The following is a 19131-nucleotide window of genomic DNA, read 5'->3' as shown; positions in this document are numbered from 1 at the left end:
GAGTCAAGAAACGCGGGAAGAACTAAAAGTCATAAATGAAATTGAAAGATACCCAAAATATTTCTTTTCTTATGCCAAATCTAAGTCGAGAACAACATCCAGTATTGAGCCCCAACTTAGACGAGATGGGTCCTACACAGATGACAGCAAGGAAATGAGTGAGCTACTCGGTTTTTAGTGAGCCGCTGTCCAGACTGAGATTCGAAGACCTAATGATTTTTTTATTAGCAAGACACAGAATTTGGTAGAATCAGACCTATCTGATATTATCCTGACGCCAAATGACTTCGAAAAGGCGATAAATGACATGCCCATGCACTCTGCCCCTGGCCCAGACTCACGGAACTCCGTGTTCATCAAGAACTGCAAGAACCCCCTATCATATGCTTTTAACATCCTATGGAGAAAGAGCATGGACATAGGGGTCGTTGCACAGCTGCTAAAACCAGCAGACATAGCCCCACTCCACAAAGAGGGCAGTAAAGTAATAGCAAAGAACTACAGACCGATAGCGATAACATCCGATTCACAAATAGTATGTTAAAGCTTTCACTAATGTGATCATGGTGTAATAGCGCACAAAATGCGTGATAAAGGAATAACAGGAAAAGTTGGTAGATGGATATATAATTTCCTTACAAATAGAACACAAAGAATAGTAATAAACAGAGTAAAGTCTGAGGCGGCTGCTGTGAAAAACTCTGTTCCACAAGGCACAGTACCCGCTCCCATCCTGTTCCTCATCCTCATATCTGACATAGACAAGGATGTAAGCCACAGCACCGTGTCTTCCTTTGCAGATGACACCCGAATCTGCATGACGGTGTCCTCCACTGAAGACACTGCAAAATTCCAGGCGGACATCAACCAGATCTTCAAATGGGCCTCAGAAAATAATATGAAGTTCAATGATGAAGAATTTCAATTACTCCGATATGGAAAACGTGAAGAAATTAAAACTATATCGGAGTATGAAACAAATTCCAGCCACACAATAGAGCGATAAACTAATGTAAAAGACCTGGGAGTGATAATGTCAGAGGATCTCACTTTCAAAGACCACAACATTGTATCAATCGCATCTGCTAGAAAAATGACAGAATGGATAATGAGAACCTTCAAAACTAGGGATGCCAAGCCCATGATGACATTCTTCAGGTCGCTTGTTCTATCTAGGCAGGAATATTGTTGCACACTAACAGCACCATTCATGGCAAGTGAAATTGCTTATCTGGAAAAAGTGTAGAGAACCTTCACGGCACAAATAACTGCGATACAACACCTCAGTTACTGGGAACTCTCGACGTTTCTCAACCTGTACTCCCTACAACGCAGGCGGGAGAGATACATGATTATATACACTTGGAAAATCCTAGAGGAATTAGTACCAAACTTACACACGAAAATCACTCCCTGTGAAAGCAAAAGACTCGGCAGACGATGCAACATCCCTTCATTGAAAAGCAGGGGCGCCACTAGCACGATAAGGGACAACACAATAAGTGTCAGGGGCCCAAAACTCTTCAACTGCCTTCCAGCATACATAAGGGGGATTACCAATAGACCCCTGGCTGTCTTCAGGAAGGTGCTGGACAGGCACCTGAAGTCAATACCTGACCAGACAAACTCTGGTTCGTACGTCGGGTTGCGTGCGACCAATAGTAAAATCCTGGTTGATCCGGTCCTGATCTACCATGAGGCCTGATCACAGATCGGGCAGCGGGGGCGTTGTTTAGCCAAATTGCTTTCATTTTTTTAATTATCTATATTTGTTTAAAGTTTTGATCACTTAGATTCATTAGTCTCAATGTTTTTCTGATGACTTTATTTTCAAATTGTTCAAAGTTTCTCTTTATTTAATAATAATAATAATAATAATAATAATAATAATAATAATAATAATAATAATAATAATAATAATAAATTATAATAATAATAATAATAATAATAATAATAATAATAATAATAATAATAATAATAATAATAATAATAATAATAATAATAATAATAACAATAATAATAATAACAATAATAATAATAATAATAACAATAATAATAATAATAATAATAATAATAATAATAATAATAATAATAATAATAATAATAATAATAATAATAATAATAATAAATTATAATAATAATAATAATAATAATAATAATAATAATAATAATAGTAATAATAATTATAATAATAATAATAATAATAATAATAATAATTACAAAAAGAAGAAAAGAAGAAAGAGACGAAGAAGAGTAATAATAACGGTAATGCAGTAGTTTACCAGCAGTGTTCTGACATCTCTGTAGTTCATCTACGTAAGTTCACTCGATATTTGTGTCTATCTTCCTTGATACTTTCAAGACTAAAATGTTTGTGAATGTCCACCATTTCTATGTCCAATGTTGTGTGTGTGTGTGTGTGTGTGTGTGTGTGTGTGTGTGTGTGTGTGTGTGTGTGTGTGTGTGTGTGTGTGTGTGTAACAGGTGGCCTGGAAGCACTAATGCTCCACTAAATGCTTCACTCTCCTCCTTAGAGAACTTCGAATACCAATTTAAACTTAATTATCCACAAATACTTGCATATTAAACACCACTATTTAGAAAGCAGTTATGTTTTAACAGTCTCTCTCTCTCTCTCTCTCTCTCTCTCTCTCTCTCTCTCTCTCTCTCTCTCTCTCTCTCTCTCTCTCTCTCTCTCTCTCTCTCTCTCTCTCTCTTTCTCTATCTGTCACTGCCTGTGTCCAGTTGGCTCTGTCACTCTGTCACTACTTGCTTTGCGTGATATCACTCAACCATTGATCAGCTCTACAGTCTCACTCACAGCTCAAGGTGTGAGGAATTACCTTCCGTAACCGAGCAAAATCACCCAATCTAACTTTCTCTTCTACCACCACCACAGTCACAAACACTACTATCACCACCGCCATTATCACCACTACTACTACCACCATCACCACTACCACCTCACTGGTGCTCTCCCCATGTCCAGTACATATTGTTTCGTGTTTGTCACTGATTAAAATGCGAAAATCTCATCCAGCTCCTCAGAGATGGGGCGCGTACCATATATATATATATATATATATATATATATATATATATATATATATATATATATATATATATATAGAGAGAGAGAGAGAGAGAGAGATCGCAGTCTCAGCAGGACTCGATACTGATACTGGGACAGAAAGATTCCCAGGCAGCGCTCTTATCCACTCGGCCACACAAGTAAGTTTATTCAGGTATACACAAATACGGTTACATAGAATTATCATACATAGCAGTATATGTGTAGAGAACCTGGGATAACCCAAAAAAGTCAGACAGAGTGACTTATTTCCATTGGGGTCCTTTTACCTTATTATTATAATATAAAGGTTATAATATTTTCTTATTATTCTATAATGAAGATAACATGTTATTATCATACTAAAAAGACTATCTACTACACGAGGGTCATTAAGACTATCTTCTACACGAGGGTCATTACTAGGAATAAGGTAAAATTTACACGTATGTTAGCTAAAAAATAGAAAATCATTCCCCTCCCTTTCTGTAGCTACATTCATCAGACACCTTTTGGCAGTCTTCTTGAACTGGTTCATGCTATGACTGGCTTTGACATGTGCGGGTAATCTGTCCCATTCCTTTATTGCTGTACAATAAAAGGTGTTTGAAGCCTGGCCAATGACTGTGGGTACTACAAAGTTGTGCTCTCTCCCCCTAGTACTATGATTGCTTTGGTTCCCAACCTTGACAAAATTGACAGTAAGATATTCTGGACACTGTTTGTGAGCAATTTTATAAACATGATTTAGCTTCAGTTGTTTTACTCTGATAGATTTATTATGTGAGCAATAGGGATTGACAGTTCAGAAGCACCATCTCTTAGGAACTTAGACGGGATGTTATCAGGGCCTGTGCTCTTAGTTAGGTTTAACCTGCTTAGTTCTTTTTGAATAAAGTCATGAGATACACTTACTAGTTGACAACTGTTTGGGGTTACCCCTTTATTGGTATAGTATGTTTGAAACTTATCAGAGTCTGTGTTAAAGGTATTTGATGCAGCTGGTAGTTTACTTACTAGTGTTGAGGCAACAGATGTGTAGTAGGAATTAAAGCAATTTGCCACCTTAGATGTTTCGTGGCATACCTCATTATCGATAATGAGTACTATGTTAGACCTATCTACTGGCTTATGGCTATACCCCAACTGTTTTAGTTGTTGCCAGAGCTTTCTGGGGTTATGCTTATACTCTTCAATTTTTGAGCAGTAGTGCTTTGCCTTTGCTCCTTTTATAAGTCTCTGCACTCTGTTCCTCACCCTTTGGAATTCATTTAGTGCTGCAATATCCTGTCTGTTTGCTTTAAATCTTTTTAGCAGCTGGTCTCTGAATTTCATATTATCTAATATCTCAGTAGTCATCCAGGGTTCAGTTCTTCGTTTAATCCTAACCTCTTTAACTGGTGCAATATTATCAAGGATGGTAGTGAACATTGTTTTGAATTTTTCCCAGGCATCGTTTACGTCCATGCAACTTGTTATCTCTGTCCAGTCACAATTGTGTAGCCTATTTACCAGTGTTTATTTAATGTAGTTTCTAGTTGACCTCATTTTTATTGTCCTTTGTAGGCCTATCCTATCCCTAATGATTTTCCTGGTGCAGTAAATGATGAAATGATCACTAAGGCCTGTGGTAATGACGCCTGACTGACTAATGTTCTCAGAGCGGTTACAAAGTATGTGGTCAATTAGGGTGGCTGAGAACTGTGTGATCCGGGTTGGTATATTAATCAGTTGAGTGTAACTATTTAAACCTAGAATTTGCTTATATCTTTTGCATAGCCCGTTATTTTGCTGCTGAAAACAGATATTAAAGTCACCCAGTATTATTGTCTCGCAATTGTTTTCAAGTCCGGTCAAGACTCTGGAAAAGTCTTCTAAGAACTGGTCCTGGGTGGGAGGGCGGTAACTAGTTCCTACTAAGATGGGTTTGGTCTTGGGAAGCAGCACTTCAAACCATAGAATCTCCAGTTTATTGTTATTTAAATCAGGTCTTGGGTTGTAAGCTAAGTAGACACATACTCCACCACCTTTTCTGTTTCTATCTAAGCCACATAAACTGGGCAGCCTGGTTCACAAGCAGTATCCGAGGACATACGGTGGTGTGGATGCCTCTGAACTAATTTCATAATACTCCCTGCTTGGTGTACTAGCCCAGCGAGCAGTATTTTATATTACTGTACCCACGAACGAGTGGTATTGGGTACAATAATATAAAATACTGCTCGCTGGGCTAGTACACCAAACAGGAAGTAGAATGAAATTAGCTCAGAGGCATCCACACCACCGTATGTCCTCGGATTACGGGTAAAGCACCTAGCTTGGCTGGATGCGTCATTCTTGAGAATTGTGGGTCTCGTGGACTAGAGCGTCATGTGTATTTCGCTCACCATGAGGCGGGCCAAAGCAGCATGGGTTCGACTCCTTGGTTAGTCGCAATGTTGTTATATATATATATATATATATATATATATATATATATATATATATATATATATATATATATATATATATATATATATATATATATATATATATATATATATAAAGTTGATCATTTTAAGAAAAAACTTTAATTTCTTTCTCAAAAAGGACAGCGAGGATCCTTCACACGCAGAAAATAAAAACTCTTTGATGACAATAATGCCCAGAAAATAATCCAATTTGGACTTCGTTAAACCCAACAGTTTATTACTGTAACGGATAATAGTGGAAATAATGATGGTTATTTGAAGACATGTGAAGGTTAATACTTCCGAGATGTGAAGTTTGTGTGTGTGTGTACTAACCTATATGCTGATTGCAGGGGTCGAATCACATCTCAACCCCTGCAATCACATGTAGGTGAGTATACACACACACACACACACACACACACACACACACACACACACACACACACACACACAATCAATAAATCAATCTGAAAGTTCCTTCAGTTTAAACGACAAATAACTTAAAGCATCGGAAAAGAAAAAGCCTCCAGAGTTTATATCACATCAAATTTCTCCACAGTGATTCATGCACAAAACATCTCACCAGGTTAACAAGGCATCAACCACCCAAAAACTACGACTTAATATAATAATTCATCAATCCCATCTACCCCTTCTTACCCACAGCCGTCTATCCCTTTTCTCTCGTCCACTGAGCTATCACTACAAGGAATCTGTTGCTTCTTATCCCACAATGCAATTCTTTGATGTCCTCGTCATCCTTCTCAAGTCTCGGGTCTCAGACCGACTGATTTAATATAACACATTTCTTGTGGTGGAATACGACAGAAATTCTTATTTCGCTTTTGTTTCCTCAGTTTCACATTTATGTAAAGTTGAGTAGCAACTGCACACTTCAAGGGTGCCAACACTTGTAAAATAGTGAAAACCCAGTGATGGACTGCACTACTCACGAATGAAGCAATGCACTACTCACCTACCAGTCAAACACTGCACTACTCACGAATAAAGCAATGCACTACTCACCTACCAGTCAAACACTGCACTACTCACGAATAAAGCAATGCACTACTCACCTACCAGTCAAACACTGCACTACTCACGAATAAAGCAATGCACTACTCACCTACCAGTCAAACACTGCACTACTCACGAATAAAGCAATGCACTACTCACCTACCAGTCAAACACTGCACTACTCACGAATAAAGCAATGCACTACTCACCTACCAGTCAAACACTGCACTACTCACGAATAAAGCAATGCACTACTCACCTACCAGTCAAACACTGCACTACTCACGAATAAAGCAATGCACTACTCACCTACCAGTCAAACACTGCACTACTCACGAATAAAGCAATGCACTACTCACCTACCAGTCAAACACTGCACTACTCACGAATAAAGCAATGCACTACTCACCTACCAGTCAAACACTGCACTACTCACGAATAAAGCAATACATTACTCACCTACGTATCCTGGTAATCTTAGCCTCCATGTCACCCAGGTAGTTGGTAAGGGCAGTGACGACCTGTCGTTCCAGGGCGAACACTGCCGTCAGGTCGTGGATGGAGGTATAGACTTCCGCCTCCACCGGGAAGAGAGCCCCCATTCCTAGCAGGAGGAAGAAAAGGACCCAGCACGACCGCATCTGTGTAGGAGTGAATTCGTGAACTATTAGTAAGGCTAGATTAGTGAGGGTAAATTGGTGATAGGTCTATCAGCGGTCCGTGCAGGCTTTTCTTATATTCTCGATACCACACAATGCGCGTAAAATAAATAAATAAATTCATGTTGAGCGCCATAACCAAATGGGCAAGACGTGGTGGAGGCTTGATCCTCCGTCTGCTGAGCGCCAAACAGAAGCCCTTTCTATTCGTACTCACTACTGGGTTCTGTCAGTTGCCGGAGACTCAACAAGTGACAGATGCTTGAAGCCTCCGTGGCTTCAGGCATGGAATAAGGCCCTCTGGCGCACACTGGTCACAGATGGTAGGTGTTCAGTCTCTGTTGCTCTCTCTCTCTCTCTCTCTCTCTCTCTCTCTCTCTCTCTCTCTCTCTCTCTCTCTCTCTCTCTCTCTCTCTCGACTCTCTCTCTCTCTCTCTCTCTCGTCTCTCTCTCTCTCTCTCTCTCTCTCTCTCTCTCTCTCTCTCTCTCTCTCTCTCTCTCTCTCTCTCTCTCTACGTCTTTAGCTAAGTACGTGACAAGCACACATGGTGATATGCACCAGGGTTTAATCTGTTGACACACACACACACACACACACAACACACACACACACACACACACACACACACACACACACACACACACACACATATATATATATATATATATATATATATATATATATATATATATATATGTATGTATATACATGTATATATATTCAAATTTTGGTAATGGTCTTCTAACACGTGACTTTGGGAAGTCAACAGCATGAAGGAATTAAAATCATGAAAATGGAGGCCAAGGAAGGAAAACCCAAGAGAGAAAGAATACAGTGAGAGGAAAACGAAGGGATGCCTCTTCACCTCACACCAGGAGAAGAACCTGGGAATAACAAAACATATCTTCAGAGTCACACACAAAAAATCACATACCATTCACGGCGAACAGAAATCTTACGAACGTGAGAACTGCCTTTAACTACCCATTTAGTCATTCGAGACGCTGTGTATCGAGAATATGACATTTTGTATCAAGAATATGATAATATGTATCATGAACGTGACACTATGTTTCAAGAACATTTCACCATTTATGAAGAATAAGACACTATATATTAAATATATGACACTATAATCAAGAATATGAAACAATGAATCAAGAACATGACTCCGTGTATCAAGAATATCAGACAGCCATGGAGTACGCAAAACCATGTTATCGAGTACGTAATAATAAGATTTAAAGCCTATCGGAGCCGAGAGAAAATGTACTCTTGGGATTAACTCAAGGAACTGGATCTCCCACTACTGAGGGGAAGGAAACTCTGGGGTGAAATGAAAAAAAAATAAAAAGTAATTAGTGGACAAGGACATGGTTATTTGATTTCAAATAACAAAAACTCGGACGACGAAGGATACGAGGAAACACTTTTTAACTAGAAGCCCAGGGGGGAAAAAGAGTGGAACGAGCTGGGTGATGAGGCGATGGAGGCAAACTTCAAGCACAGCTTCAGGAACAGGTAAGATGGAGAACACCACTGGGTATGCGAACTCTCCCACGTCTCTTGGGAGCTCTCCTCCTCTCTTGCAGGCTCTCCTCCTCTCTTCTCTTGAGAGCTCTCAGCGTGATAGAGGCTGTGGCGCTGAACACTTATCAAAACTGAGGTGCTGACCACCTCGAAGTCTTTTCTTCAAGGCTGAGGGACTGATCATCCTCGCATATAACTCTTCGCTGCTTCTGCTGCTACCAAAGAACCCGGGTTTAATCATCAGGTGAGACGGAACTTACAGTAAGTTGAGCTACACCTCCTGCCACTCTTCACCTAGCAGTAAATATGCAGGTAAAAGTTGTGGGTCGTATCCTAAGGACGATGAGAAGGAACCAACGGATATAAGCCACACTGTTTGGCTTTCTTGGGTTATCCTGGGTTAGTAGCCTTTCGAGAAGGGTATTTAAAGAGAGTCTTTTTTGAAACAAACTTCACGTCTTGTACCGAGCTATCATTCAAGTCACGCCCGTGAATGCTTACCCTCCGCCTTGCTTCGCAAGACGTAAAAATAAAAGGCAAATGAAGATCCTCAGTTCACTCGTCAAGACGATTACTGCTGGAGAGATAGTCACGGACAAAACATATTAGCTTGTTTGGCAATCAGCCAGAGTTTGTAATTGGCACTTCCTATGTTGCTATCACTTCCTGGGTGCTACCTGCCTCTACTCACTTCCTTTTGGCCCCATCTTCTTTCCCCTTCCAAGTTCCACTACCAGTGACGTTCTACCCTGGCAGCCCGACCTGAGGCCAAACTTCTCTTTCTTGACTGCTCGGTCAAGCTAAGACATGAACACCACACATGAAGGAAGGATGGAGAAGAGTTATCCACATAAATGAATAAGAAACGAAGACCCCTAAAAAAAAAAATCTGTGCCCATTTTTATAGGTGATTTCGTTAGTTAATGTTCAACAAGTTGATCTTAAACCCATTCAGTAATAAAAATTGCAAAATTTAAGTTATGCTAGGTTAGGTCGGGTTATATTAAATGAAGTCTGGTTTGGTCCGGGTTAGTTAGGTTAAGTTAGGTTATGTTATGTTTGGGTAAGTTCCTGGAGAGCGAAACGTTGCCAAAATAAAATGTCACATTAGTTGCACTTGTGTCCTTTCACCTAACATATTCTCGGCAATTCTACCAACGTTAATACAAGTTATGTTTGATATGATTATTTCTCGAACTCGTAATTATAGTTTAATTAATAAGTTCTGGTTTAATAATCCCAAAGTATTTTATTACAAATTAAATGAATCCATATGTATATATATATATATATATATATATATATATATATATATATATATATATATATATATATATATATATATATATATATATATATATATATATATATATATATACATATATATATATATATATATGTATATATATATATATATATATATATATATATATATATATATATATATATATATATATATATATATATATATATATATATATATCCATATATATATATATATATATATATATATATATATATATATATATATATATATATATATATATATATATATATATATATATATATATATATATATATATATATATATATATATATATATATATATATATATATATATATATATATATATATATATATATATATATATATATATATATATATATATATATATATATATATATATATATATATATATATATATATATATATATATATATATATATATATATATATATATATGTATATATATATATATATGTCGTGCCGAATATGTAAAACTGGTCAATTAACAAGAACTCATTTAAAATTAAGTCCTTTCTAAAAATTTCTCTTATACGTTTAAAGATATAATTTTTTCATTAATGTTGATGTAAAAATTTATAATTTTGCACCAAAAGGAACTAAGAAAAATTACCTAACCTTATTATAACAAGCGCAATTTATTTTAGCCTAACCCAACTAAATATATTTTAGATTTTTTTACAATAATTTAATACTAAACAAACACAGTGAAATATTTTTTTTTCGTTAGGTTCAGAATGATTTTGGCGAAATTATTGCATACACAAATTTTCACTTGTCCTATATGGCAAGATGAGTGTTGCTATTTAAGCCAAGATCGCAAGTTCTGCCTATTCGGCACGACATATATATATATATATATATATGGCCCGATCGCTGAAAAGGTGCTTGCCAACATGCTCAGGGCTGCAACATCAGATAAGGAGATTACCCATCTCCAGGCTGTGAGCGCACATCACTCCGGGGACTTCCTCCAAACAGTTCCCATATCGGCAATGGGAACGCGACTCGACCCTAAGATCCTCCGTATTGCAGTGGCTCTGCGCCTTGCTGCCCCAATTCACACAGAATATACGTGTATTTGTGGCGAAGCGCAAGGAGACCAATACGGTCTACATGGTCTTAACTGTTCCAAAACCAAGGGCTGGCATGCAAGACACAATGAGGTCAACGACATCATTAAGAGAACGCTTGCTACAGCTGGATGCCCAGCCGAGAGGGAGCCCCGATCGCTAGCAGCCAACAATACCCACAACCCAGCAAACTGCCCTGAAGGGATCACCATCTATCCTTGGAAGAATGGCAAACTCTTAGCATGGGACTATACCTGTGTGTCCACACTGGCTGACACCTATATCCATCACAATGTGGGGCGACAGGGAGGAGCTGCTGACCACAGGGAGGAGTACAAGATCAGCAAGTACAGGGACATAAGCCAACAGTATCAATTTGTCCCAGTGGGATCAGAGACCTTGGGATCATGGGGAAAAATGCCACACGTTTCCTTAAAGAATTGGGTTCCAGACTCATCGACACCACCAGGGACCCAAGGGCAGCCACTTTCATGTTCCAGCGCCTCAGCATAGCCATCCAGAGGGGAAATACTTGCTGCATACTTGGCTCGCGTCCAGCCTCGGAGCAGCTGAAGGAAATTCATGATCTTTGATACATTGTGCCATTGTATTCATGTTTATGTTTTTCTGTGAATGTATTCTGTTTACTAGTAAATGTTCACAAAGAATATCAAATATAGGGGGTGGTAGGAGAAGAAAATATTCAAACAGCTCCGGGGAGAACCTTGAGTTTTCCCTGAAGTACGTTTATTGTCTTCTCTGAGGATGAGGGTCCCCAGTCCAGCCGTAGAGGTGGTACTTCCCTACATTATTTAATATATATATATATATATATATATATATATATATATATATATATATATATATATATATATATATATATATATATATATGTATGTATATATATATATATATATATATATATATATATATATATATATATATATATATATATATATATATATATATATATATTATTTTTATTGTTAGGTAAGACACATATGCAACAGTTAGACAACTTTATTCCGAAACGTTTCGCCTACACAGTAGGCTTCTTCAGTCGAATACAGAAAGTAGGCAGGAACAGTAGAGATGTGAAGACGATGTAATCAGTCCATCACCCTTAAAGTCGTAGAATTTGAGGTTGTCAGTCCCTCGGCCTGGAGAAGTTCAGTTCCATAGTCAGGAACTATCTGAAGATCAAGCGACAGTGCGGAGACTTAAATACTGTCGGAAGGAGAGGTGCAGGGTAGTAGTAGTAGTAGTAGTAGTAGTAGTGAGAGGCAACTGAGAGGTCATGTCCCTCTCAGATCCAACCCTTCTCACTTGAAAAGCTTGTCCAAGGTGTTTTCTGTACCAAGATGCCACGTGTTGCAGTGTCTGACAGAAAACACCTTGGACAAGCTTTTCAAGTGAGAAGGGTTGGATCTGAGAGGGACATGACCTCTCAGTTGCCTCTCACTACTACTACTACTACTACTACTACTACCCTGCACCTCTCCTTCCGACAGTATTTAAGTCTCCGCACTGTCGCTTGATCTTCAGATAGTTCCTGACTATGGAACTGAACTTCTCCAGGCCGAGGGACTGACAACCTCAAATTCTACGACTTTAAGGGTGATGGACTGATTACATCGTCTTCACATCTCTACTGTTCCTGCCCACTTTCTGTATTCGACTGAAGAAGCCTACTGTGTAGGCGAAACGTTTCGGAATAAAGTTGTCTAACTGTTGCATATGTGTCTTACCTAACAACCTGTCGGTATTGTATACCATTTTGATGTTCATATTATTTTTATTATTATCACACTGGCCGATTCCCACCAAGGCAGGGTGGCCCGAAAAAGAAAAACATTCACCATCATTCACTCCATCACTGTCTTGCCAGAAGGGTGCTTTACACTACAGTTTTTAAACTGCAACATTAACACCCCTCCTTCAGAGTGCAGGCACTGTACTTCCCATCTCCAGGACTCAAGTCCGGCCTGCCGGTTTCCCTGAACCCCTTCATAAATGTTACTTTGCTCACACTCCAACAGCACGTCAAGTATTAAAAACCATTTGTCTCCATTCACTCCTATCAAACACGCACACGCATGCCTGCTGGAAGTCCAAACCCCTCGCACACAAAACCTCCTTTACCCCCTCCCTCCAACCTTTCCTAGGCAGACCCCTACCCCGCCTTCCTTCCACTACAGACTGATACACTCTTGAAGTCATTCTGTTTCGCTCCATTCTCTCTACATGTCCGAACCACCTCAGCAACCCTTCCTCAGCCCGCTGGACAGCAGTTTTGGTAATCCCGCACCTCCTCCTAACTTCCAAACTACGAATTCTCTGCATATATTCACACCACACATTGCCCTCAGACATGACATCTCCACTGCCTCCAGCTTTCTCCTCGCTGCAACATTCATCACCCATGCTTCACACCCATATAAGAGCGTTGGTAAAACTATACTCTCATACATTCCCCTCTTTGCCTCCAAGGACAAAGTTCTTTGTCTCCACAGACTCCTAAGTGCACCACTCACCCTTTTCCCCTCATCAATTCTATGATTCACCTCATCTTTCATAGACCCATCCGCTGACACGTCCACTCCCAAATATCTGAATACATTCACCTCCTCCATACTCTCTCCCTCCAATCTGATATCCAATCTTTCATTACCTAATCTTTTTGTTATCCTCATAACCTTACTCTTTCCTGTATTCATTTTTAATTTTCTTCTTTTGCACACCCTACCAAATTCATCCACCAATCTCTGCAACTTCTCTTCAGAATCTCCCAAGAGCACAGTGTCATCAGCAAAGAGCAACTGTGACAACTCCCACTTTATGTGTGATTCTTTATCTTTTAACTCCACGCCTCTTGCCAAGACCCTCGCATTTACTTCTCTTACAACCCCATCTATAAATATATTAAACAACCATGGTGACATCACACATCCTTGTCTAAGGCCTACTTTTACTGGGAAATAATTTCCCTCTTTCCTACATACTCTAACTTGAGCCTCACTATCCTCGTAAAAACTCTTCACTGCTTTCAGTAACCTACCTCCTACACCATACACCTGCAACATCTGCCACATTGCCCCCCTATCCACCCTGTCATACGCCTTTTCCAAATCCATAAATGCCACAAAGACCTCTTTAGCCTTATCTAAATACTGTTCACTTATATGTTTCACTGTAAACACCTGGTCCACACACCCCCTACCTTTCCTAAAGCCTCCTTGTTCATCTGCTATCCTATTCTCCGTCTTACTTTTAATTCTTTCAATAATAACTTTACCATACACTTTACCAGGTATACTCAACAGACTTATCCCCCTATAATTTTTGCACTCTCTTTTGTCCCCTTTGCCTTTATACAAAGAAACTATGCATGCTCTCTGCCAATCCCTAGGTACCTTACCCTCTTCCATACATTTATTAAATAATTGCACCAACCACTCCAAAACTATATCCCCACCTGCTTTTAACTTTTCTATCTTTATCCCATCAATCCCGGCTGCCTTACCCCCTTTCATTTTACCTTCTGCCTCACGAACTTCCCCCACACTCACAACTGGCTCTTCCTCACTCCTACAAGATGTTATTCCTCCTTGCCCTATACACGAAATCACATCTTCCCTGTTTTCATCAACATTTAACAATTCGTCAAAATATTCCCTCCATCTTCCCAATACCTCTAATTCTCCATTTAATAACTTTCCTCTTCTATTTTTAACTGACAAATCCATTTGTTCTCTCTCTCTCTCTCTCTCTCTCTCTCTCTATATATATATATATATATATATATATATATATATATATATATATATATATATATATATATATATAAACACTGATCTCTGGCTGAAGGAGACTCGAACCTACTAACCTTAGGACAAGGTACGCAGTGCTTTACCAATCTACCCACACTGGACCAATACCTTGGCCTGTAGCATGCGCTACACGTTTGATCCAAGGCAGCCAGCTTTCAGGGAGAAGGCTTACAGCTTTTCATCTCATCCCCTGCATGCCTAAGGTTCGTAGGTTCGAGTCTCCTTCAGCCAGAGATCAGTGTTTGTGTATATTTCGCATGCTCTCGCGAATTCCTTGCATTGTTCAAATCTCTAGTAACTCTGATGCATGCAGGGGATGAGATGAAAAGCTGTAAGCCTTCTCCCTGAAAGCTGGCTGCCTTGGATCAAACGTGTAGCGCATGCTACACGCCAAGGTATTGGTCCAGTGTGGGTAGATTGGTAAAGCACTGCGTACCTTGTCCTAAGGTTCGTAGGTTCGAGTCTCCTTCAGCCAGAGATCAGTGTTTGTGTATATTTCGCATGCTCTCGCGAATTCCTTGCATATATATATATATATATATATATATATATATATATATATATATATATATATATATATATATATATATATAATTTACAGTGATGTTATGACGCAATTAAGGTGTTCGTCATAGATGGAGCAGGTGGACTCGATGTGCTAGTTTAGCCGTCCCAGGTCACCTCTTGACCTAGTTGCCAGTGCGATTCGTCTGTATATGTGTTTGTAGGTTACTCACCCAACTATAACTTGCTTAGAGGACTCACGAAATCTTAATGACACGATTGCAAACAACCATATCATGAGCGTGGTTTGAACTCATGGTATGGTTTGGTTAGAGGATTTGGAGTAGAGATACAGCTCCTGGCCCCTGCCCTGTCCATAACTGGACTGTTGTATTTTGGTTCTTTGCCTCTCCAGATATAGTTCATTAACTCGTTAATCCATGTATGGATTCTGTTTTTAACATCTAACGAATGTTAGATGCTAAAAACAAGTCTCACACTGCCAGATGTAACCCACCATAACGAAAAATATTTCGTTATGGACGATGTATTTATAAGTTAGCATATGTTATCTAACCTTCACACGTGGTGATTGACACGCGTGAAGGTCGGGTCAGCTACGGCAGCAACTTCAGGCTTACCCGCAAAGATAGTTGATGGTGCTGTTGTGGCATCAACGACTACTGGCTTATCCCGAAAAATGGGTAATTGATGGCCCTGTTGAGGGCCACTAAAGCAGCGATCACTGGCATATTCTTGGGGGTTCTGAATTTTTGTCTTTAGCTGGGTATAATCATTGTAAAAAAAATGAAACTGTGAGATCGTTAGCAAATCCGTTGGACTGAAGAAAGATAACGAATGTGATATTTTGTATTAAGGTACGTCAGGGCTTCTCCATCGTTGTCAACTTCTTGTAGTAACATTTCCATCGTGGTTCCACATCTGCCACACGAGACTTAATTATGGTCATCACCGGAGGATGCTATGTTCCACTTCTGAAGACCGCTAAGTCACGCTCACTCTCCGGCAGTCTGATAGATTGTATTGTTTACCAGTCAGCAAACCGACTTTACTGGCGATTTCTTTCAGTCTCCGGCAATGTCTCTCTCTCTCTCTCTCTCTCTCTCTCTCTCTCTCTCTCTCTCTCTCTCTCTCTCTCTCTCTCTCTCTCTCTCTCTCTCTCTCTCTCTTATTCTCCTCTCCTTTCTAAAATGTTTTCTGTTAATTCGGGTATTATTTATTTCTTTTTAAGTTGTAGTTAATCAGTCCCACAAAATTTTATTCCTGTACTTTGCTTTCATTTCTTCTTTCATGTTACTCTTCCTGTAAAACTTCTGTTCTTGTTTTTTTTTTTTTTGTTTGTGGAACGTAGAATTACCCTCATGTGTGTAACTCATTATTGTTAATTGTTGAGACTGTTTCAGAGTATGGAACAGAACTTTTCTCCAGGCTGAGGGACTGACAACCTCAAATCTACAACTTTTAGAGTTGAAGAATTGAGACAATTATGCAACACATGGGAATCTTTATTGAAGAAAAGTTTCGCCACACAGTGGCTTCATCAGTACAAAGACTTCAACGCTTGCCCAACCTTTGGACGACGACCTACTTACACTAGTGGCAGGTCCCACTGTGATCCCGCCTCCTCCTGCTTCAACTCATCTCACAGCAGTATATAAGCAACCTCTCTGGCCCTGTGCTGCACTTCCTACAAGAGTGATAGACTGAACACATCGATCCCAGGTTGAGGGACTGATTACCTCAAACTTCTACTATCCTTACCCATTTCTACTTTGTATTGGACTGATGAAGCCACTGTGTGGCGAAACGTTTCTTCAATAAAGATTCCCATGTGTTGCATAAGTGTCTCAATTCTTCAACTTGTCGGTTCTCAAAACCATTCATCACAACTTTAAGATTGATGGACTGATTACATCGTCTTCACATCTCTACTGCTCCTGCCTACTTTCTGTATTCGACTGAAGAAGCCTACTGTGTAGGCAAAACGTTTCGGAATAAAGTTGCCTAACTGTTGCCCATGTGTCTTACCTACCATTATTAATTGTTGCGTGCTTGTCGTCCCGTGTTGTCGTTTTTTGGCCCTACTTCTGGGAACCGTCCCTGTCTCCTCAATCATTACCTTCTTGAATCATCTGCTCAGGTGCCTCGCAATCCTCTCTGTCGTATTTCCTAAGTTTTCCTTCCTCCTTTAGCAGTATTCCTTGGCCTTATACCGCTTCTTTCTTTTTTATGCAGCAGTTCTGATTCTGAGTTGCCCTTCAACTCAAACTGCAGTTTGCTTCGTTTCTTTGCATTGCGTATTCGTTAGTGGCTCTTCCGTTTTGCTCCCTTTCTCTTCCTCATTTGTTTCGTACCTTTCACGCGCTGTTATGATTTTTTTTTGTTTTCTTATACCTCTCTGAGGCGCTGTTTAAACCAAGGTCTGCCTCTAGATTTCGAATTTCACCTCCCTCACTCTGCACGCTGTACTCAAAACTAAAAACAAAAAGAAAATACAATCAACTTTAAAAATAAGAACAGCCAAAAAAGAAAACTCGCTTCAGGAACAACAACACAGACATCAATGGCTTACAACAACAATAGACAAAGGTATCAACCGTTTACCGTCTTCTAATAACAAGAAAAAGCGTAGCAGAAAACGCCTGGTTGTTCACTACTGCTCTTATGGTAGTTTTTAACTCGTTTTCACCTGGAGAAAGTTACTGTAGTTCTTGCATGACTGTAATTATGAATCACACATGATGTAGTGGGGAATATAAGGTGGGGATCGAACCAGCGTTACTGCATAAAACAAACTCGTTTACCATCACCAGAGCCAATAATATTTGCGTAACACAGAGCGATTTTTGTGCTAACGTTGCTCTGATGAGACTGTTTGTTAGCAGCGGATCTGATTACGTTAGACGGAATATAAGGGACACAGTGAAGAATAATATTTGTGAAACAAATAATATTTGTGAACAATTACCAACATAAATTGTTCTTTAGAACGTCGAATCCTGGAAAGGAAGAAATGTATTGGTAAATTGCCTAACACATAATGCCCCAATTACCTAGCAGGAGACAACCGACTGTTGTGGGTGGCATCCTGGGGAAGACATTAAAAGAAACCTAATGAAAATAAGCCACACTGGATTTCTTGTGGTATCCTGGGTTATTAATCTAAAAGGGGTTAATAATTACAGTTAAGTTTCCTCAAAGGAATATCAAATTCTAATCGTATGTGTTAGAAATTATCGGTAAAGACGGAAGCGACCAATACCGTAGCGGTGTTTAAACTTTGCGTTAGCTCTCTTTTTTTTTTTTTTTTTTTGAGTGGATGTTTGTGCGATTAGCAAAACGGAGAAGCCCGTTGCAGTGGCGTTTGTCCGCCTGACCTGTTAACGGCAGGTAGCTGGGTGATGAGGTCGTCACGTCACACCCGCTTCTTAGAGGTCAAACAATACGACCCTGCGGCGAGTGCGAAGGAGTTCCTTCCCACTCCCCTCCCTTCTTTCTTTCCTTCTGTTTCTCTCAACCTCTACCCTTTCCTCCCTCTCCCTTTCAACGAGCATCCCCTTTTTCTCAGCCCTCTTCACCCCTCCTCCCCTTCTGAACGCATTTACCCTTTCACTACTTCCCTCATAACCCACCCACCCCTCCCTCCCCGTCCATAATCACCTAAATAC

At 39.5% G+C, this 19131-nt stretch overlaps 1 protein-coding gene across 2 annotated transcripts in view; it reads right to left on the bottom strand.

The window, feature by feature from the left end:
* The window catches only part of LOC128706382 (prolyl 4-hydroxylase subunit alpha-2-like), a 138242-nt gene that overhangs the window by 53659 nt on the left and 65452 nt on the right, over nt 1–19131 (bottom strand). For both annotated transcript variants that reach the window (XM_070091387.1, XM_070091390.1), the window contains exon 2: nt 7000–7181. In XM_070091387.1, the coding sequence (XP_069947488.1) occupies nt 7000–7181 (182 nt within the window). The remainder of the gene's footprint in view (nt 1–6999; nt 7182–19131) is intronic.

This window comes from Cherax quadricarinatus, chromosome 3, assembly GCF_038502225.1.
Source record: "Cherax quadricarinatus isolate ZL_2023a chromosome 3, ASM3850222v1, whole genome shotgun sequence".
NCBI lineage: Eukaryota > Metazoa > Arthropoda > Malacostraca > Decapoda > Parastacidae > Cherax > Cherax quadricarinatus.
This window is presented reverse-complemented; position numbering and strand designations above follow the sequence as displayed.